Below are 23,267 nucleotides of genomic sequence, written 5' to 3'. Positions count from 1 at the left end.
GTTTAAGAAGGATGAATTCAAACTGGAACAGGTACAGAGAAGGGCTACTAGGATGATCCGAGGAATGGAAAACCTATCTTATAAAAGAAAACTCAAAGAGCTTGGCTTGTTTAGCCTAAGCTAAAGAAGGCTGAGGGGAGATACGATTGCTCTCTATAAATAGATCAGAGGAATAAATACCAGGGAGGGAGAGTGTGAGGGTTTACGCCCCTCCTTACAGGGCAGCACGGCCTAGTGGCCAGAGTCCATAGGATCAACCCTTGTCGCAGGGTAGCACGGCCTAGTGGCCAGAGTCCATATAACTGCCCCTAGTTGCAGGGCAGCACGGCCTAATGGCCCAAGTCCATGTAAGCGCCCCGGGTTGCAGGGCAGCACGGCCTAATGGCCCAAGTCCATGTAAGCGCCCCGGGTTGCAGGGCAGCACGGCCTAATGGCCCAAGTCCATGTAAGCGCCCCGGGTTGCAGGGCAGCACGGCCTAATGGCCCAAGTCCATATAAGCGCCCCGGGTTGCAGGGCCGTAGGACCTTACTACTGGCTCAGTGAGGGGGTCCTACCGAAACACACTGAGGCTTACCAGGGCCAAGGTACCAGTCCGTCACCTCCCCCGGGTCGCTCCCTACCAGCTGGGGAGTTGGGGTCTCCCACGGATCCCAGGGTTCTCCGTGAGTCTCCGGATCCATCGCCTCCTCTGGTTCCTCCCGCCGTAGTGGTTCGTGCCGGCCTACAAAAGCCTCTGTTCCCGGCAGTTCCAAGAGCGTTGGCTGGTCTTCTGCAGGAGCTTCCCAGTTAGGTCCTTCCCCTGCGGCCGCCAGCCCCGACTGAGCGGAGTTCCCTCCTTTTATACTCAGTGAGCATCTGGAGCATGCCCAGTACGAACGGGGCGGGACTTCCTCTGTCAGAGCTACTGGTCTGATGTCGCTGGGCCAGTGCAGGGCGGGGCTGCCCCGTCACAGAGAGGAATTATATAATCTCAGTACCAATGTGGACACAAGAACAAATGGATATAAACTGGCCATCAGGAAGTTTAGACTTGAAATTAGATGAAGGTTTCTAACCATCAGAGGAGTGAAGTTCTGCAACAGCCTTCCAAGGGGAGCAGTGGGGGCAAAAGACATACGTGGCTTCCAGACTAAGCTTGATAAGTTTATGGAGGGGATGGTATGATGGGATAGCCTAATTTGGGCAATTAATTGATCTTTGACTATTAGCGGTAAATATGCCCAATGGCCTGTGATGGGATGTTAGATGGGGTGGGATCTGAGTTACTACACAATTATTTTCTGGGTGTCTGGCTGGTGAGTCTTGCCCACATGCTCAGGGTTTAGCTGATCACCATATTTGGGGACGGGAAGGAATTTTCCTCCAGGGCAGATTGGCAGAGGCCCTGGGGGTTTTTTTTGCCTTTCTCTGCAGCATGGGGCACAGGTCACTTGCTGGAGGATTCTCTGCACCTTGAAGTCTTTAAACCATGATTTGAGGACTTCAATAGCTCAGACATAGGTTAGGGGTTTGATACAGGAGTGGGTGGGTGGGTGAGATTCTGTGGCCTGCGTTGTGCAGGAGGTCAGACTAGATGATCATAATGGTCCCTTCTGACCTTAAAGTCTATGACTCTATGAGAGATTAAAAAAAAAGACTGACTGTTTACCATACAGGGGAGACAAATGAAAAAGGACATGACAAAAATGGATACAAAAAGAGTAGATTAGGAATTTCTATGTAGCCTCTCCCCCCAGTACAAGGGCTAGGGGCATTCCATGAAATCAAAAGATGGCAAATTCATAAAAGCTGATGAAACAACATACTTTCACACCTGTGGAACTCATGGTCACAAGCTGATTAGTAGAAAGAGACTAATGTTTGGGAAGGGTTAGCCACCTGCTTAAACCAATCTCTAACTAACAGAGATCAGGAGGGTACTCTCTGTGGCAGTAGGTTATCCCATAAATGTCTAAATCAGTTTTTCTTACACCACCCTCTGATATTTGACAACAGGTACTACACGCATCATCGAGATACCACAGATTTCCCCTACCCTAAGAACTACAAATAGAACAGCCCCTTTGGGTAAAGGGTTTAGAAGCGTTTGAGTGATTTGGGAGCTGAAGTCACATTGACTTTCAATTGGATTTAGGGCCAGTTTTTCAAAGGTACCAAACAATGCAGATAAACAGCTAAGCAGGTTAGGTGCCTAACTCTCAATGACTTCAATGGGAGTTTAGTTCTTGGGAGCTCTTGAAAAGCCCACTAGGTGCCTATTTACATCTTTAAGCGCCTACAGACCTTTAAACATCTGCCCTTAAGTAACTTAGGAGCCTAAGTCCCATCCCAAGTCAAAAATGTCACTCCTAATTCCCTTAGGTCCCTTTGAAATTTCCAGTTGCTAAGAGCATCTCAGATACTATTATGTAGTAATTGTAGATAAATGTTGACTTTTTAACAGTGGCTGCTATGTTCACCCTTCTTAACAGGAACGTGTAAATGAGATGGAATAGGATATTGGTCAGTCTAATTTGTTAACTAAATATTTGTCATATCAAAAACGAATGGAATGGTCATAGCAGATTAATGCTGGAAGGTGACCATATTCCCCGCTGACAGCAAGGTGTTAGCAATAACAAGCAATCTGTTCTGCTAATGACTTCTTCTATGACCTGGAGCGAGTCACGTATGGCCAGATTTCAAAAGAACCCAACGCTTATTGTGGCCTTTATAGGAAGTAGCTAGATTTTCAGAATTGTTCAGCTCCCAGTTCCTCTCCTGGTTCCCAAAGGAGCTGCTGAGTGCTCAGCTCTTCTGAAAAAGCCAATCCTAATTGTGGGTGCTAAGCACTTTTGCAAGTCTGGCCCGGAGCCTCGGTGCCTCAGTTTCCCCATCTCCAAAATGGCAATACCTACTCTACTGGAGTGTTAGACTGAGTTGCTTTTGTGCTTGGACATCTTTAAAATAAAATTGTAGCCGTCGTACATAGTTCATAACACACAAATCCATAAAATGGGTACAATTCATCCTGAATGTAAACCCATTGACATCACTGGAGATACATTAGTGATGAATCTGACCCAATGAGTTTGTACAGTGTTTATTAAAGACCACAGCAATCCCTTTTTAATTACTTAACTGAATACATGAGAAACTGAGAAAAATCCTTTCTGAATCTTGACTTTTCAGAAGCATGTGATGATGCTGCTGCTGAAATTTCAACATTCGATTAAAAAAAAATTGGAAAAAAAAAAAAAGAGTTCACACCGCCTGGAATCTCATTATTTGACACTGAAATCATTTCAGCAGTTTGCAGTAGAATTTAAATTCATTGCTTGCCTAGGTTTTGAACATGGTGCTAGGAAAAATATGTCCATATGGTTAATAAAATGTGTATAGTTATTACTCAACTGGGAGGTTTTCTGATGGTGGCTAAATTTGCAGAACCAACACTCAAAGAATGAAAACAGGGAGTCTTTGAATTGTCATTAAGGACTATATAAAATGACCTTGAAAGGAACAGAATAATAGTAATACACAGCTCTTATGTAGCACTTTACATCAGTAGATCTCAAAGGACTTTACTAAGGAGAATCATTGTCCCATTTTATAGATGGGGAAACTGAGACACAGATAGGTGAAGTGACTTGCCCAAGGTCACCCAGCAGGTCAGTGGCAGACTCAGACCCCAGATCACCCTGAGTCCCAGTCCAGTGCTTTATCAATCAGGCCATACCACCTTTCACTCTACATCACCACTGCCCAGTAGAGACTGACACATTTTTCCTGATGCCTACTGTGCCTCCAGTTACAACCAGAAAGCAACCACAGCACAAGAACTAGCACCACTATTCTATAGCCTAATGTTAGGTTTCCTGTTTGCAAATCCCAGATAAATATTCCCATTTACATGAGGACAGAGAGAATTCCCTGGCTTGTTTTCTAGCCATTAACCTGTCAAACAAGAGCTTGATAGAAATGTGGTCGGTTCCAGCCAACAAGATAATAAGAGCAACAGAGAGTCCTGGCGAAGTGGGTATTCATGCATCTGATGAAGTGGGTATTCACCCACGAAAGCTTATGCTCCAATACATCTGTTCAGGGCCGGCTCCAGGGTTTTGGCCGCCCCAAGCAGCCAAAACAAAACAAACAAACAAAAAAGCCGCGATCACGATCTGCGGCGGCAATTCGGCGGGAGGTCCTTCACTCCCAGGCGGAGTGAGGGACCGTCCGCCGAATTGCCGCCGAATACCTCTCCGGAGTGGCCGCCCCAAGCACCTGCTTGAGAAGCTGGTGCCTGGAGCTGGCCCTGCATTTGTTAGTCTTAAAGGTGCCACAGGACTTTCTGTTGCTTTTTACAGATCCAGACTAGACACGGCTACCCCTCTGATCCAAGATAATAAGAAGGTATCATCCAGTGGGAGGAAAAAACATGATGCATCTATAATGACTCATTGAACTAAGAACTTCAAAAATTATTTCTTAATAATAAAGGAAGGCTTTCAATTAAAAAGATCAGTGAGATGAACTTCTAGGGCATCATATTACAGTGCAAAATTGCTCAGACCAGAGCAGTCACTGGGATTCTCTCTTCTAACCCTGCCAACCAGCAGAAACTCCAAAATCCCTTTTGGGGTGTGATCTTCAGGGACAGAAGACCCTAGAGTATTTTACTAGCGGCTTTGAGAATGCTCCTCCCAGAGAGGGTAAACATCAGAAGAACTGTGGCACAGACTCAGGGGCGGCTCTAAGTATTTTGCTGCCCCAACCACGGCAGTCAGGCAGCCTTCGGCGGCATGCGTGCAGGAAGTCTGCCGGTCCCGCGCCTTCGGCGTACCCACCGTCGAATTGCCACTGAAACTTCGGGACTGGCGGACCTCCCGCAGGCATGCCGCCGAAGGCTGCCTGACTGCTGCCCTCACGGCGACCAGCAGGCCGCCCCCCGCAACTTGCCGCCCCAGGCACGCACTTGCTGCGCTGGTGCCTGGAGCCGCCCCTGCACAGAATGACGGGAAAGGACTAAATCTCCCCTCCAAGAGCGATCTTTTCAATCAGGGATTTTTCGTTTCTCGGCAGCCAGAAAGACAGGGTAATGGAGGCGCCGGAACAGATTTTTAAAGGCGCTCAGCTCCCACATAGGCACCTACATGAAGCAGCTGCATTTTCCAAAGTGCTCAGCACCCACCATCTCCCACTGAGAACAATGGGACCTGCTGGATGCCAAGTACTTTTGAAGGGAAAAAAATATCTGATAAGTTATTTAGATCTCGACTCCTATTTCTGAACATCTGGACTGAAGCACCTCTAGGTACTCAGTCAATAGAGCCTCAGGCTTTTAATCTGAAGGAGCAGGGTTCTAGTTCCTGTTTGGACAGCCGTGACTTTTGGAAGTTAGAAGCAAACTTTCCCTGGAGTCCAATTAGCCTGTGACTGTCCACACTACCAGGGTGCCTGCCTGCTTCTGGCTGGACCAGGCACTGGTTTGACCTGGAACACTCTGAAGAGGGTGCAGGATGACCAGCCGGGTATGTGCTTACACATTGTTCATAACTCTAAAAGAGCTCCCCCCCCCCCCCCCCCCACAGTCCAGATTTTCACACAAGCTGTTACTGTGCCCAAAATGTGACAAACAATCTGTCTCGGCGCTCACTGAAGAAAAAAAAAAACCTTGAGAATTCATTCTATTCCCATTAGGGAGAGTGGAAGCTGCCAATAACTCAAGGTTTTATTTTGAAGTGGGATTGGATTCTATTTCTGAGTGAGACCAGTAGAAAACTGAGCTTGTGAGCCCAGGAAATTAAAGAAAATATAGGCTCTTCTCCCTTGGAAATGTCTCCAAGGACATTAATTACACTCTCCAAAGGTTTACAAGCTTGGAGAGTTTGCTGGGGAGGCATATTTTACCAGTCTCTCGCAGTTATAGATTAAAGTAAAACAAAGAGAAACCCAGAAATGCAGAATCTCTGATGCTTTGGTTCCATGCGACATGGAAGAGGAAATCCTTGCAAACAGTGCTATGCAGTTGTCACCGTTACAAAGTCAATATTTTCCATAAGATTACATACAGTTGCCATAGTTGATTTAGTTGGGGATTGGTCCTGCTTTGAGCAGGGGGTTGGACTAGATGACCTCCTGAGGTCCCTTCCAACCCTGATATTCTATGATAGTTAGGTCTTGACTCTAAGTACAGTGAAAGCCATAGAATCTCAGATACCAACCACCCTGAGGTAACAGTCAGCCTTTGCCCACAGTTCAGTGGGGACCTGAGTACTAACGCATACAGTAGAGCTCATTTTTATTTTGTTCCAAATTATTTCTATTACAGGAGAGCCCCAACCAAGGTCCCGGCTGCGTTGGGCTAGGTGCTGTACAAATGCATAGTGAGAGGCAGTCTCTGCCCCAACCAGCCTACAATCTAAATAGACAAGGCAGACAGACACACGGTGGGAGAGGGAAAATATCTTAGCTCCAGGTGCTGGGGCCTCCTCTATGTAGGAAGTGAGTGGGGAGGGTGTGACATTTCTCAAGGCACCCTGGGCTGAGAGTCACCCTTTTCCTACCTGCCTCCAGCACAAGGGAATCTTGCCCATGCTAGCTGGGTGTTGGCTCCCTAACGCAACCAGCCTGTCAGCCACTCAAGCCCTCTCCTCTGGGCTACGCACACCTGCCAGTAGACCACAGAAGCACCCTAGTCTCATAGTCCCTTAAAAGTGTCCCCCTGCGGTAACCAGCCCCTGGTTATTGGATGCCCATAGAAACCCCAGATCCTCCATTCCCAGGGGACCAGCGTATAGCACTTGAGTTCAAGTACAGTAAAAAAAGGAAATCTATTGTAAGACATGAAGATTCAAACAGAAACAGGTGAGTGCTGGAAACAAGTGGTTACATCCAAAACAAAAGTCATAAAACATGAGCTAGGTCCTACCCTTATTAATAGTTGCCCTGTATTAGCTAGGATAATAGGGCTGACTGAGGCTTGCAGGATGCAGGCTAAGGGGCTGTTTAATTGCAGTGTAGACATTTGGGCTTCGGCTGTAGCCTGGTCTTAGGACTTTGAGAGGTGGGAGAGGCCCAGAGCTTGGGCTGCAGCCTGATCCTGAACGTCTACACTGCAATGCAACAGCCCCTTAGCCCGAGCCGACTGGCAGAGCCCAGCCACGGGTGTCTAATTGCAGTGTAGACATACCCAATGTCAGTGTGGATTAATGCACAGGCTCATGCCCACATGGGCCCTGGGCAATTTGGGTGCCTGGGTAGAAGCGCCGGAACCTGGGCAGAAGTGGGGGGAGCTACCGGTGCTGGAACTGTGGCCCCGCTCCCTGCTCCGCCTGTTTCCCCTGGCCAGGCCCCTGGCCAGGCCATGGTAAGAGACAAGCCATGATAAGAGCTACCCAGGGGGCCTGGGCTGCTGTGGGGAGCCCCAGACCCTCCGCCTGCCCTGGACAGGGGGCCTGAGAGCAGCCCCCGGCTAGTGTCCCTGCCCCCCTGGGGTGCATAACCCAGGGCAGGTGGAGGATCCAGGGCTCCCCACAGTGGCAGAGGCTCCCTGGAGGGACCACCTGGGCGACTGCCCAGGGCACCATGGTCCAGGTGGGGGTGGGGCGTGCAGAGGTGTGATACTCACCCCCCACCCTCCAGCATTTCTCTGCACTCCCTAGAGGGCTCGGAGGAGGGGAGCGAGGAGCAACACCAGGACTCCCTGCATCCCGGGGCACCGTTGCAGTGGGCGATCCTGGGAAGAAGTGTCCCTCAGGGGCACAGCACCTCCACCTGGCTCTCATATTGTGCTTTTCACTAGCAGAACTCAGCACTTCAGACAAAGGAGGCGGGTCTAATTTTACCATGGGGTGGGGAGGGGGCACAGAGAACTGATGCGAGGTGAACCCAGGTCTCTGGAGTTGCAGTATAGTGCTCTATGCACTAGATGACACTGCCTGGCAAGGACAAGACCTTGGGTCAAAGCACCTATGTGCTGCCCTTTAACCAAGGCTGTGCCAGGCTAGTGCTCGGTGAGTTGTATAAATCATGCCAAGTTCAATGTATCAAATACGTAGCTTTGAGGGATGGGGTTTTTTTTTTTTTTGAGCAAAAATATTCTGATCTATTTTTCACATTCAGACATTTTTCACTTAATTGAAAAGTGACAACTCATTTTGCTCAAACTTAAAAAAAAAATCCATCCTTAGTGCTGAGACAAGCATGAAAAATGTCAACCCAAAAATAATTTGTTTGGAAAAAACACACGGGGGGGGGGGGGGGAGGAATGGGCGCTGGAAGGGACCTTGGAGCTCGACCGCAATTATCTTGAGCACTACTGAGCCCACTGCAATATAGGATATTTCACCCTGGTTTTCATGTACTATTGGTGACTGTTGTAATGACAGACCGTTGCAGATGACACTAAGCTGGGGGGAGAGGTAGATACGATGGAGGGTAGGGATAGGATCCAGAGGGACCTAGACAAATTGGAGGATTGGGCCAAAAGAAATCTGATGAGGTTCAACAAGGACAAGTGCAGAGTCCTGCACTTAGGATGGAAGAATCCCATGCAGTGCTACAGACTGGGGACCAAATGGCTAGGCAGCAGTTCTACAGAAAAGGACCTAGGGGTTACAGTGGACGAGAAGCTGGATATGAGTCAACAGTGTGCTCTTGTTGCCAAGAAGGCTAATGGCATTTTGGGGCTGTATAAGTAGGGGCACTGCCAGCAGATCGAGGGACGTGATCATTCCCCTCTATTCGACACTGGTGAGGCCTCATCTGGAGAACTGTGTCCAGTTTGGGGCCCCACACTACAAGAAGGATGTGGAAAAATTGGAAAGATGCCAGCGGAGGGTAACAAAAATGATTAAGGGGCTGGACCATATGACTTATGAGGAGAGGCTGAGGGAACTGGGATTGGTTAGTCTGCAGAAGAGAAGAGTAAGAGATGATTTGATAGCTGCTTTCAACTACCTGAAAGGGGGTTCCAAAGAGGATTGATCTAGACTGTTTTCAGTGGTAGCAGATGACAGAACAAGGAGTAATGGTCTCAAGTTGCAGTGGGGGAGGCTTAGGTTAGATATTAGGAAAAACTTTTTCACTAGGAGGGTGGTGAAGCACTGGAATGGGTTACCTAGGGAAGTGGTGGAATCTCCTTCCTTCGAAGTTTTTAAGGCCCGGCTTGACAAAGGCCTGGCTGGGATGATTTAGTTGGCGATTGGTCCTGCTTTAAGCAGGGGGTTGGGCTAGATGATTTCCAGCCCCCTAATAATTTTTGTTGCCCTCCGTTGGACTCTTTCCATTTTTTCCACATCCTTCTTGTAGTGTGGGGCCCAAAACTGGACACAGTACTCCAGATGAGGCCTCACCAATGTCGGATAGAGGGGAATGATCAAGTCCCTCAATCAGCTGGCAATGCCCCTACTTATAAAGCCCCAAATGCCATTAGCCTTCTTGGCAACAAGGGCACACTGTTGACTCATATCCAGCTTCTTGTCCACTGTAACCCCTAGGTGCTTTTCTGCAGAACCTCTGCCTAGCCACTTGGTCCCTAGTCTGTAGCAGTGCATGGGATTCTTCTGTCCTAAGTGCAGGACTCTGCACTTGTCCTTGTTGAATCTCATCAGATTTCTTTTGGCCCAATCCTCCAATTCGTCTAGGTCCCTCTGTATCCTATCCCTACCCTCCAGCGTATCTACCATTCCTCCCAGTTTAGTGTCATCTGTAAACTTGCTGAGGGTACAGACCACGCCATCCTCCAGATCATTAATGAAGATATTGAACAAAACGGGCCCCAGGACTGACCCTTGGGACACTCCGCTTGATACCTGCTGCCAATTAGACATGGAGCCATTGATCACTACCCGTTGAGCCCGACGATCTAGCCAGCTTTCTATCCACCTTATAGTCCATTCATCCAGCCCATACTTCTTTAACTTGCTGGCAAGAATACTGAGGGAGACCATATCAAAAGCTTTGCTAAAGTCAAGGAATAACACATCCACTGCTTTCCCCTCATCCACAGAGCCAGTTATCTCCTCATAGAAGGCAATTAGGTTAGTCAGGCATGACTTGCCTTTGGTGAATCCATTCTGCCTGTTCCTGATCACCTTCCTCTCCTCTAAGTGCTTCAGAATTGATTCCTTGAGGACCTGCTCCATGATTTTTCCAGGGACTGAGTTGCGGCTGACTGGCCTGTAGTTCCCCGGATCCCCCTTCTTCCCTTTTTTAAAGATGGGCACTACATTAGCCCATTGTATTGTTACTTTTATTAGTAACTACAGCTGGTTGAAAATTTTCTGAGGGGATATCTTTTAATTGGAAAATGCCAGCTTGTCAAAATCCAAACTGCATGTGGGAAGATGATGATATCAATGAAATTCTATTTTCCCCCATCTGCCCCAAAAAAGGCATTTCCATGGGGTTGCTCTGGGCCATTTTGATGTTATTGGAAAGGAACATTTCAATTTTTTATTTCAAAGCAACTTTTGGTTTCAAATTTTATCTTTTGTTTTAAAAAAATATTAAAACATTTCATTCTGAGCTCAACTTTATCAAAATGGAACATCTTGGTTGACTGGAAATATTTCTTTTTGAAAGTTATTTAATGGGAAATTCCAATTTTTATGGGTTCTTTGGTTCCGATTTGGAATGAAAAGTTCTTAAAATGTCAGAATTTCCCCTGGATCAGGAAGTCTGAATGTCAACTGCTCTAATAGTAATTCTAAAGAGCAGTTAAAGTTTTTGAACAACAATTTTTTCCCCCAAGATGGCATTTTTTCACAACTGGGACAGGGACCCTCTTTGTTCCATCTAACACAGTTTACGCATTCTGATTCAGCCTTGCAGACACGGTCATAGTAATAATAGTTTGTGGAGCGGAGCTGACATTACACACCTCCTTTTCAGATACAGTAGACTTGTGTATCTGAAAACGTAACAAGCTTTAGGGAGACTGACCGCATCGCAGTGCTGCGTAATGGGATCTGTATTCCCCTTCCATGGTCCAGCTGGGCTCCTTAGCTTTCATCTCTCTGGGGTAGAGACCCCCCTTCTCTCTTCCTCCAGGCTGCACAGTTCCCTTTCTACATTGTGTTATTCCCAGCAAGCAAGACTGCTAAAAGAGGCCAACATCTGCACTTTGCTCTCTCTTTAGAGGCTACAAACAGCATAATTACCATGGTTATAAGGTACTACACAGCTTTTTCTAAACAAGCACATTTATTCTTAAGGGGAAAGTATGACAAAGAAAACAATGAAAATTATAAAAGAACTGACACTCATGCTATTAAGCATACTAGAGATGATCCCCCCCACCCGCCGCACCCAATTCCAGCAGGGGCCCTGGTAGGAGTCAGCCCTTCAAACCCCATCAAGAGGTCTTTCTGTGGTTACAAGTTCATACCAGTTTAGCTCTGAACAAGCACACCCATGCATAGGTTAGTCTTTACTTTATGCAGCTTGGGCTGTTGATCTCCAGAGCTTGGGGAGAGGTAACCAGAAGACAAAAGTCCTTTCCTTAGACCATAGCTTCCGAACGCTGGAGTTTTGCATAACTGAGGATGGAGACTTTGCATTCACCTCCTCCTAGATCTGATGCCTGACAGGAAACCCCTTCACACATATTGTCTTGTCTGCCACATTGAAAGACTATATTAAACAATCATCCAGACCCACAATAGTACATAATCGTTGCATTTAATGCAATGGACCCCAGAGGTACTTCTACTTAATTCAATAAGGTTTGTCCAAGGATATTGCAGGGAATCGCCACGTCTGTCACAGGCAGTATATCACTGAAGCAACTGCTGAGTTCAGAGGTGGAAGATGTAGCTTCTGCTACAAATAGATGACTTTCTATCACGACAACATGTCTGGACCTGAAATTAGAAGTGAAACCCTAGAGACAGGTTCACAACAAGATGGACTTGATTGTCATATCTTAGTTACTTATATGGCTCCACATCAATGAAGTATCTGAGCACTCAAAGAACTTCTCATGTAAACTCATAATTCCCCTGGGAGGAAGGCAAGTCCTATTATCCCTGTTTTACAGATGGTGAACAGACAGACTCAGTGACCTGCCCAAGGTCTCACAGGAAGTCAGGACAGAGCAGGGAAATGAACTTCGGTCTCCCAAGTCCCAGACTATCACCTTACCCATGGCACCACCCTTCCTCACCTTATATATATATATGCAGAAAATGAATTGTGTCCTCAAAGATTAACTGCTGTCGTTTTGGGGAGGATAAACAAACTAAGGGAACGTGGTCTAGATTAAATTGCTATAAGATGGGTGCACAATTGGTTGAAAGACTATACTCAGTGGTTCACTGTCATACTGGAAGGTGTGTCTGGAGAGATCCCACAGGGGGCTGTCGTGGGTCCAGTACTACTCAATATTTTCACTCATGACTTGGATAATGGAGTGGAGACTATGCTTATAAAATTTGCAGATGACACCAAGCTAGAAGGGGTTTGTGACGTTGCATTCCATAATGTGTTATATTTTCATGTATGATGTAACTGGAATATGCTTTATGCAAAAGGTCTCCTGTAAGGTATCATTACAAAGCTTATAATCTACTGAGTATGTTCATCCTATCTGTATGACTGTATCAGTCTTGTATCTGAAACTAGGAGTATGAAGCATAACTCTGAGGTCCTATTGTAATTATGCAAAGTGTATGCCATTAATGGTGGTTTGGAATCTTGATGGCTCCCACTGACTAGGACAATTGGTTGTAAATGGTCTGTTTACTTGCAAACCTTCCTGTGTATGTGTCAGCCAGCCCAGCAAGAATGGAGGCACAGGACATGTAACCATGTCACATGATACTGCAATCCATCTTAAATCTGGTACTTTTCCATTTAGAAGGAGGGGTGGGGACCCAGAGAGAACAAAGATCCCCACCTTGTACCAAAGCTATAAAAGGGGGTGGAACAGAATAAAGGGGGCTGCAGTCATGAGAACACCCCTGCTTTCCACCTAAGATGTCTCCTGGAACTAACAAGGACTGTACCAGGGGAAAGGATTGGGCCCAGAGTAGGAAGGAGTCTAGTCTGTGAAAGAAGCTTATTGGAACATCTCTGAAGGTGAGATTTTACCTGTAAACAGTTTCTTAATGTATTAGGCTTAGACTTGTGTGTTTTGTTTTATTTTGCTGGGTAACTTATTTTGTTCTGTCTGTTATTACTTGGAACCACTTAAATCCTACTTTTTATACTTAATAAAATCACTTTTGTTCATTAATTAACCCAGAGTAAGTGATTAATACCTGGGGGAGCAAACAGCCATGCATCTCTCCCTATCAGTGTTATAGAGGGCGGACAATTTATGAGCTTACCCTATATAAGCTTTATACAGAGTAAAATGGATTTATTGGGGGTTTGGACCCCATTGGTAGTTGGGTGTCTGGTTGCTGGAGATAGGGGACCTGCTGAGCAGTTTTTGGTTAAAGTCTGCAGCTTTGGGGGTGTGGATCAGACCTGGGTCTGTGTTGCAGCAGGCTAGCATGTCTGGCTCAACAAGGCAGGATTCAGAGGTAAATTCAGCATATCACATGACAGTCCCAAGGGGGTCTCTGTGACCAAACCTGTCACAGGGTTGCAGGCACTTTGAAGGACAGGATTAGAATTCAAAAGGACCTTGACAAATTGGAAAATTGGTCTGAAATCAACAAGATGAAATTCAATAAAGACAAGTGCAAAGTATTTTACTTAGAAAGAACAGGAGTACTTGTGGCACCTTAGAGACTAACCCACAAGTACTCCTGTTCTTTTTGCGGATACAGACTAACACGGCTGCTACTCAAACTTATTTTACTTAGGAAGGTGAAAAAAATCAAATGTATAACTACAAACTGGGGAATAACTGGCTAGGTGGTAGTCCTGCTGAAAAGGATCTGGGGGTTAGAGTGGATCACAAACTGAATTTGAATTAACAATATGATGTAGCTTTTAAAAAGGCTAATATTCTGGCATGTACTAACAGGAGTGCCATATGTAAGTCCCACTCTGTTTGATGCAGGTGAGGCCTCACCTGGAGTACTGTGTCCAGTTCTGGACACCCCAATTTAGGAAAGATATGAATAAATTGGAGAGAGTCTAGAGGTGAGCAACAAAAATTATCAAAAGTTTAGAAAACCTGACCAATGAGGAAAGGTTAAAAAACTGGCCATGTTTAGTCTGGGAGTGGGGGTGGATGGGGAAGACTGAGGCTCGGGGACCTGATATTAGTCTTCAAGTATGCTAAGGGCTGTTAAAAAGAGGACTGTGATCAGTTGTTCTCCATGTCTGCTGAAGGTAGAACAAGTAGTAACGGGCTTCACCTGCAGCAAGGGACATTTAGGGTAGACATTAGGCAAAAATTTCTAACGGAAAGGATAGTTAAGCTCTGAAATCGGTTTTCAAGGGAGGCTGTGGAATCCCCATCACCGTAAGGCTTTAAAAACAGGTTGGACAGACACCTGTCAGGGATGGTCTAGGTTCACTTGGTCCTGCCTCAGCGCAGGGAGCTCTGCTTCATGACTTTGAAGTCCCTTCCAGCCCCACATTTCTATGATTCTGTGCAGTATCCCTCAAAGCTTAGAGTGCAGAACTCACCTCAGCCCTAAACATGGATTTGTGCCAAGTGCCTCTAATGATTGAGGTGGCACCTAGAGGTCTCAACCCGTCAAAACCACTGTATAGATACATAGCACCATGACTATCCATGCCCCTGAATTCTCTCTGGGTTCCCTGGTCACTCCTGCATGTGTTGAACTTTGCTAATTTGCATTTTGCATAATCTACCATCCTAATAATTTATAAATAAATATTCCCATTGCTGAGAAGTGGGGTGAGCCCAAAGATTTAATAGCAAAATGCTGTAGTGATGTCTCCGGGTACTAGTGCTTTTTTTACTTACCCCGATATATTACATTACATTTGCTAGTAGTGCACCATGAAGTATTATCATAAATAACGTAAATGACAATTGTCAAAACAAATGGGTGAAGTACATTTTGTGATGTACTGTCCTTGTTTGCATGTGCGTGCCGCTTTGCTTGCTTGCTAATTTGCAGTAGCTAGTCACTGGCAGAAGGTTTCCGAGCCATTAATGTGAATTAGTGTGGTCCTACAGTATGTTCTACTGTTGCAGTTTGCCATATCCTTGACAAATAGAATAAAACTGGATTTTTTATTTCACACTTCTATGCAAATCCTGGGCAGATGTCCAAGCAAGTAAGGAACGGCTAACAGAGTCATTCCAGGGCATACAAACTAAATTAAAAAACTGTTTTGGTCAGCAGCCGCAGCTATCGCTGGGGCAAATCAATTTACTGCAGCTGTGATCCGCTATTTAAGGCTGCGGCCTTAAGCAGATTAATCGAGGAAGCATGTTAAAGGTTATAAAAGTCAGCGCCACTAAGTTCATGAACGTTTTTTTCTAGTGCAAATCCATAACGTTACATTCTGCAGCTCAAAACCTATCACATAAGCCTCTTCGTTAAGCCAGGGTATGCCTATACCTTGGTATTTAAACCAGCATGAAGGTCCTAGCTCATTCCTTGAAGCCTCTCCTATGCTCTAATAAAACTTTTAAAAGGTGAAATGTCACAAAGGAGAAAAGAACGGTGCTATCCTGATGAAGGAAACTTAGGAATTCCATCACCGGGGGCTTTAACTGAGATGGTGACTTAAATCAAGAAGCTAATGCCAAACCAATATTCTCCCCCACAGCCAATCTGTAACTGTGACTCGGTTTGCTGTAATAAAAAAGATGGTCTTCATTCCTGGAGTGCAGTAGAGCTCATCTCTATAGCCCAGTCATGGCTGAATATTGATTGGTCCTAGGACTGGCTTTAGATAAAAGTAACCAGCTGTGGATGCTGAGTTATTGGGCCAATAACAAATAAGGTCTAATCTGGAGCTCATGGAAATCAGGCTCCCATTGACTTGGCGCTGATAGCCTAGCAGCAGATTAAGCTGAAGTGGGAGGGAGGTGAAGACATTCTAGGAAGTATCGGGTGTATCCTCCATTGGGAAAAAACAATGGAAAAATGAACCAAAGTTTGGCCAAGGGCAAAAAATGTTGCTCTCCAAAATATTTTAGTGAGCTCCACAGCCATCGTCTTTTGCAGACCGGGAAATACACAGAGGTAGGTTGAGTCAATCAAAGGCAGGGACAATCACGCTGAACTCCTGCAGATTGGTGGTAGAATTTTAATGAAGGATTTAAAGAATTTTTAACTCATGAGCCCTCTGCAATCCCATCACCGGAGTCCTTATCTAATTTAAACCAAACCACTTGGGGGGGTTTATAAAAAACACGTCAGTGGGAAATCTCACAAGAAGAGGACCTTTTGCCAAGACTGCCATTTCTTCCTTCGTTCCTTACGCAGGTCAGAGATTCCTCAGGGCAGAAAGGTCTCTTCCCCATTTGCACTCCTCTGATGCGCAAGAGCCGTGTGTACTATTTCTCAATATACTTTAATCAAACAAGCATAAGGAGAAGGAAAATGGCCCTGTGCCGAATCTTGGAATCCAGGAGACAAACCCACAGCTCCATTGTCCAAGGGTGACTGTGGCCAAGCCATTTTAGGCCAGATTTTTAAGAGGGATTTAGGTGCCTACTGAGATGTTTAAGAGCATCTGAACAAGTTAACCTTCATTTAAAAAAAAATATCCTTAGTCCGGTCCGTGCCTCAGTTCCCCATCTCTAAAGTAACGCCTCCTTTCTCCTACCTTTATTTATTTAAATTCTTCATCTTGGAGGCTATTTCTTACTGTGCTTGTAATGCACCTAACACCGTGGGGTCCTGATTTTGGTCAGAGCCTGTGTGCTACGGTGGTCCAAATGATTATTAATACGTTTCTAGGGAAACGAATCTGAGTTCTCTATGTTCTGCATGGTACAGATCAGATTTGAATACGCAGCCCTATCTATTTTGGGTAGTCAATACACACCGGAGCAAAAGGTACCCCCTCCTGAAATATGCTCACCTAAGAAAAAGGGATCCGTTTGACAGGCAATTTCCAATCAAGAAGATAAACCGGGCATGGCATCGCTTCTAAGGCCAGCAGACAGTATTTTATTTAATTCATAGCCCAGTGAATTGTCAGCACTTCTTTTAGCCTCTATGTAGTGCAGCTTTCAGCACTATTGATCATGAAATTTTAATATAATGCTTGGAAACGTATGCTGGTATTTCAAGAACAGCAGCAGATTGATTTAGATCTTAGCTGCCCCACAGGGACTAGTCCTTATTGTCTAGTGCGTTCCCCCTCCCACTTCAGCCCAGCAGGCTACCGCACAGGGAAATGTTCCAGGCCTGAGTTTACTCAGAATCTATAGGCCATGCTGCCCTTTATGCTATTATCCATTACAGAACGTCAGCGTCTCTCAGCAGCTCTCTGTTGCGCTATAGATTTATTTTGCTTTTACCTCTTTTGATGCCGCCTACCCCGGGCCGCTTCTTCCTCCAGCTCCGCTTGACATCGAAAACTAGATGTAATCAAGTCTCCCACAATTAAATGCACCAAAACTTGAAATTGTGATGCTTAACCACCTAACCAGGCTCATAATTAACAGCCATTTCCATTTGCTTTGGACAGACAACTTTTTGATCAAATCTCAGCTTCCGGATTAATTTGGACCGCGTCTGGCCTTTTGAATCATATCGCATCGCCATCCCCCTCCCCGTCCCTCCTGGCTCCATCTCAGGAGCGCTGCCTGTCTTTGCTTGTGTTTGTCTCGTAATAAGATTGAAATCCTGGTTTGCACATTGATTTCTCTTCCCCCTCCTCCCTCCCCGCAAACAACTTGATTACTGCAATTCCCTCTTAGCTGGCCTCTCTTCAGCTACTATATCAAATTGCAATATGTGCAAAGCTAGGGCTGCTAGACGCCTGACCTACATCAAGTCACAGGGACATACCAGCCTTGCTCTGGCTTCGTTCAGTTGGCTCTATGTCAAATTTTGCATTTAGTTCGAGATTACTAGCGTGCGCTATTAGAGCCTGCTCCAAAAGCCACTGAAATCAGTGGAAAGGCTTTGGATCAGGCCTTTATAGCTTCACTTAGTTCTGAGCCTTCACATTTGAGAAATCTATTAGTTCCTTAACCCCTCACTCCCAGTCCTCCTTACCAGATTGTGTCCAACAGAGAGCCACCAGGGCCATGCCAAACAGGCCCAGGTTAAAATCAGACTGAACTAGCCTGTGAAATAGGTACCAAAGTTCCCTCGATCGGTCTCAAGACAGAGAGGGAGCTCCCCAAGAAATTGATACTACTCTCAGCCTGGGACCAAATGGAGTCTTTGAAACCACAACATTCAAACAGAGATCGCTGTGTTATCGGGAGATTTATGTGCTACGTTTATAGGGTGGATGATGTTTCAAAAGCACCGGAGGGTTTAAGGAGCAGGAGGCCCATGAAAAATCAGTGGTTCTCCAGACAAGAGGAAGGAGATCTTAATGAACACAAAGAGTAAGGAAGAAAGCAGATTAATAAATCCAAAAGAGAAAAAGCAGGGGTCCTCAAACACAGTAAAGGATTAGACTGCAGAAGTGAGTGAGCACTGAATGCAGCCAGGGGACCGGCTGGAGACTCTGAAGTAACATGCACCTTGCAGTGTCACTAGATTTCGCTACATTTGCTTTGAGACAATTTTAAACCCCCCCCACACCTGAGTGACTAAGGCCTGGTCTACACTACGACTTTAATTCGGATTTATCAGCTTTAATTCGAATTAACCCTGTAACCGTCCACACAACGACGCTAGTTAATTCGATGTAAAGGGCCCTTTAAATCGATTTCTGTACTCCACCCCAACGAGCGGAGTAGTGCCAAAATCGATTTTTACAATTCGAATTAGGGTTAGTGTGGCCGCAATTCGATGGTATTGGCCTCCGGGAGCTATCCCACAGTGCATCATTGTGACCGCTCTGGACAGCAATCTGAACTCGGATGCACTGGCCAGGTAGACAGGAAAAGCCCCGCGAACATTTGAATTTCATTTCCTGTTTGCACAGCGTGGAGAGCACAGGTGACCACAGATACCTCATCAGCACAGGTAACCATGCAGGCTGATAATCGAAAAAGAGCACCAGCATGGACCGTGAGGGAGGTACTGGATCTGATCGCTGTATGGGGAGAGGATTCAGTGCTTGCAGAACTTCGTTCTAAAAGACGAAATGCAAAAATTTTTGAAAAAATCTCCAAGGGCATGATGGAGAGAGGCCACAATAGGGACTCAGATCAGTGCCGCGTGAAAGTCAAGGAACTCAGACAAGCCTATCAGAAAACAAAGGAGGCAAACGGTCGCTCCGGGTCAGAGCCGCGGACATGCCGCTACTACGCCGAGCTGCATGCAATTCTAGGGGGGGCTGCCACCACTAACCCACCTGTGTTCGTGGATTCTGGGTCGGGGATAGTCTCGACGCCTGAGGATTCTGCCGATGGGGTAGAGGAGGAGGAGGAGGAGGAGGATGAGCTTGCAGAGAGCACACAGCACTCCATTCTCCCCAACAGCCAGGATCTTTTTATCACCCTGACTGAAGTACCCTCCCAAGCCTCCCAAGCCTCCCAAGCCAGTACCCAAGACTCTGACCCCATGGAAGGCACCTCAGGTGAGTTTACCTTTTAAAATATAAAACTTGTTTTAAAAGCAAACGGTTTTTAATGATTACTTTGCCTGACTTTGCATTCGCGGTCAGTTCAGCTACTGGAAAAGTCTGTAGCTATTGGAAAAGTCTGTTAACGTGTCTGGGGATGGAGCGGAAATCCTCCAGGGACATCTCAATGAAGCTCTCCTGGAGGTACTCCGAAAGCCTTGCCAGAAGGTTTCTGGGCAGTGCATCTTTATTCCCTCCTCCATGGTAGGACACTTGACCACGCCATGCTTGCAGCAAGTAATCTGGTATCATTGCCTGACAAAGCCTGGCAGCGTATGGTCCCGGTGTTTGCTGGCATTCAAGCAACATCCGTTCTTTATCTTCTTGTGTAATCCTCAGGAGAGTGATATCACTCCTGGTAACCTGGTTGAAATACGGGAACTTAATTAAGGGGACAGAGGTGGCCGTTCCTACTGGGCTGTTTGCCTGTGGCGGAAAATAAATCCTTCCCTGCAGTTAGCCAAGCGCAGATGGGAAATTGGCCCTGAGTTTTTCGCGTTTGGCTAGCAGGGATCTTCCCTGTTACCAGCCACGCGGTGGGGGGAGGGGTACTGTGATCATCCCAGAGAATTCATGGCGAGGGGGGGGGCGGCGGTGGGGGGGGGATTAGTTTGGTGCCTGTAGGGATCTTCCCTGATACCAGCCACGCGGTGGGGGGGAGGGGTACCGTGGTTAGTTTGTTTTCTGGTGCTGCTGAATGTTAACAGAAAAACCGCAGCACTCTACTTGCCCAGACAAGCCCCACCACACTCCCCCCCCCCCCCAACTGGCTGAGATTGGCCAGGCTTCTGCAGCACTCTACAAGCTATGCTTGGTATGTGGGAAAGTAGGGCGCAGAAGCTGTAAGAGAATGGCTTACCATGGCCGCATGCAAGCAGAATTCTGTTGCCCAGACCTGTGATCTCTAGCAGCAAAGCCACAGGCACTCAGCATTAAGAGGCAAAATGCGACCTTGCACAGAAATCACATGTGCTATGTAATGTGAACAGTGTTGGTCACCGTGAAAGAGTATAAGCATTGTTCTGCAAAATGTAGCTTTTAAAACAATTCTCTCTTTTTTCCCCTCCCTACAGCAGCTGCAAATTCCTCAAGCCTCCCTCCTCCATCCCGAAGGTTATCACAGATAAGGCGTCGTAAGAAGAAGACGCGAGAAGAGATGTTTTCTGAAATTATGCAATCCAGCAGGAGTGACAGAGCTCATCTGAATGAGTGGAAGGAAACAGTTTCAAAGTATAGGAAAGAAGTCAGTGAACGTGAGGAGAGGAGGGACCAACGTGAGGACATGAGGGACCAACGTGAGGAGAGGAGAGACCAACGTGAGGAGAGGAGAGACGCTCGAGATGAGAGGTGGCGTCAGGAAGACCAGAGGATGAAGGAAGCAACGCTGGGGCTGCTCCAGCGTCTGGTGGAGGTTCAGGAACGGCTGCTGGAAAACAGACTGCCGCTTCAGCCCCTGTTCCACCCTCCCCCCTCCCCATGTTCCGTATCCTCCTCACCCAGACGTGTAAGAACGCGGGGGGGGAGGCTCCGTACACCTTCCCATTCCACCCCAGTAGACAGCCCAAGCAAAAGGCTGTCATTTTTTTAACCTTTTCTTTGTGGCTTTTTCCTTCCCAGTAATCCTCCTCCCAAATACCACCCGGGTTCCCTCCCTCTTTTTCTAATCTATTAATAAAGAATAAATGATTTTTAAATGATAGTGACTTTATTTGGTTTGAAAGAAAGCTGGGGGAAGGGGGAGGGTGGGTTCCTTACAGAAAATCAGTCAATAAAGGGGGTGGGTTTTCATGAAGGAGAAACAAACAGATATTTCACACTGTAGCCTGGCCAGCCATGAAACTGGTTTTTAAAGCTTCTCTGATGCACACCGCTTCATGGTGTGCTCTTCTAATCGCCCTGGTGTCTGGCTGCGCGTAATCAGCAGCCAGGCGATTTGCCTCAGCCTCCCACCCTGCCATAAAGGTCTCCCCCTTACTTTCACAGAGATTGTGGAGCACACAGCAAGCAGAAATAACAATGGGGAGATTTCTTTGGCTGAGGTCAGAGCGAGTCAATAATGATCTCCAGCGGCCTTTTAAACGGCCAAATGCACATTCTACCACCATTCTGCACTTGCTTAGCCTGTAGTTAAACAGCTCCTGACTCCTGTCCAGGCTGCCTGTGTATGGCTTCATGAGCCATGGCATTAAGGGGTAGGCTGGGTCCCCAAGAATAACTATGGGCATTTCAACATCCCCAACGGTTATTTTCTGGTCCGGAAAGTAAGTCCCTTGCTGCAGCCCTTTAAACAGAGTTGTGTTCCTGAAGACGCGAGCGTCATGAACCCTTCCCGCCCAGCCCGCATTGATGTTGGTGAAACGTCCCTTGTGATCCACAAGTGCTTGCAGCACCATTGAAAAGTACCCCTTGCGGTTTATGTACTCGGTGGCTTGGTGCTCCGGTGCCAAGATAGGGATATGGGTTCCGTCTATCGCCCCACCACAGTTAGGGAATCCCATTGCAGCAAAGCCATCCACTATGGCCTGCACATTTCCCAGAGTCACAAACTTTCGTAGCAGCACCTGAGTGATTGCTTTGGCTACTTGCATCACAGCAGCCCCCACAGTAGATTTTCCCACTCCAAATTGATTCCCGACTGACCGGTAGCTGTCTGGCGTTGCAAGCTTCCACAGGGCTATCGCCACGCGCTTCTCAACTGTGAGGGCTGCTCTCATCTTGGTATTCTGGCGTTTCAAGGCAGGGGACAGCAAGTCACAAAGTTCCATGAAAGTGCCCTTACGCATGCGAAAGTTCCGCAGCCACTGGGAATCGTGCCAGACCTGCAACACTATGCGGTCCCACCAGTCTGTGCTTGTTTCCCTTGCCCAGAATCGGCGTTCCATGTTTAGAATCTGCCCCATTAACAACATGATCTCCAAAGCACCGGGGCCTGTGGTTTCACTGAATTCTGTATCCGTGTCCGTGTCCATGTCCTCATCATGCTTGTCGCTGCGCTGCCGCTGCCTCCTCTCCTCGTTTTTCTGGTCCTGGCTCAGCATAAACTCCACGAGAACGCGCGAGGTGTTTACAATATTCATGAGTGCTGTCTTGACCTCAGCGGGCTCCATGCTTGCCGTGGTATGGAGTCTGCAGTGTTCACCCACCCAGGAAAAAAGGCGCGAAAATGGTTGTCTGCCGTCCGTTGCTTTCATGCAGGGAGGGAGGGAGGGAGGAAGTGAGGCTGTACCCAGAACCACCTGCGACGATGTTTTTTGTCCCATCAGGCACTGGGATCTTAACCCACAATCCCAATGGGCGCGGGAGACTGCGGGAACTATGGGATAGCTATGGAATTGCTACCCACAGTGCAACGGTGCAGAAATCGACGCTAGCCCCAGTACTTGGACGCACACCACCGAATTAATGTGCTAGTGTGGCCGCACTCATTTCGACTTTATACAACCTGTTTCTCAAATCCGAATTATCTAAATTCGGATTAATCCCGTAGTGTAGACATACCCTCAGGCCTGGACAACAATGCAAAGTTTTACCAGTAGTACCGTGTTCATCCGAGGAGTGACGGTCTGCCAATGGAGTGTTACCAATAAAAGCCCTAGTATGGATGCAGCTATACTAGCATAAAAGGACTTAACCTGGTGTAACG

General features: G+C 46.8%; 1 protein-coding gene and 1 long non-coding RNA gene across 2 annotated transcripts in view; one reads left to right on the top strand and one right to left on the bottom strand.

Annotated features, from left to right (window-relative positions):
* Positions 1-23,267, bottom strand: part of LOC135983518 (uncharacterized) — a 183,791-nt gene that overhangs the window by 44,154 nt on the left and 116,370 nt on the right. The window lies entirely within an intron of this gene.
* Positions 18,640-21,318, top strand: LOC135983517 (myb/SANT-like DNA-binding domain-containing protein 2). Its single transcript, XM_065595852.1, has 2 exons — positions 18,640-19,579; positions 20,698-21,318. The coding sequence occupies exons 1-2, from the start codon at positions 19,030-19,032 to the stop codon at positions 21,210-21,212; spliced, it is 1,065 nt and encodes a 354-aa protein (XP_065451924.1). The 5' UTR covers positions 18,640-19,029; the 3' UTR covers positions 21,213-21,318.

Source organism: Chrysemys picta, chromosome 5, assembly GCF_011386835.1.
Source record: "Chrysemys picta bellii isolate R12L10 chromosome 5, ASM1138683v2, whole genome shotgun sequence".
NCBI classification, from domain to species: domain Eukaryota; kingdom Metazoa; phylum Chordata; order Testudines; family Emydidae; genus Chrysemys; species Chrysemys picta.
Note: the sequence above shows the minus strand (reverse complement) of the source record. Positions and strands in the feature narration are given on the sequence as shown.

Excerpts from the sequence above, each read along its gene's own strand:
- LOC135983517 (XM_065595852.1), top strand. The coding sequence starts at position 19,030 with ATGCAGGCTGATAATCGAAAAAGAGCACCAGCATGGACCGTGAGGGAG. Across the intron at positions 19,580-20,697 it reads CCCCATGGAAGGCACCTCAG|CAGCTGCAAATTCCTCAAGC; the intron begins GTGAGTTTACCT and ends CCCTCCCTACAG.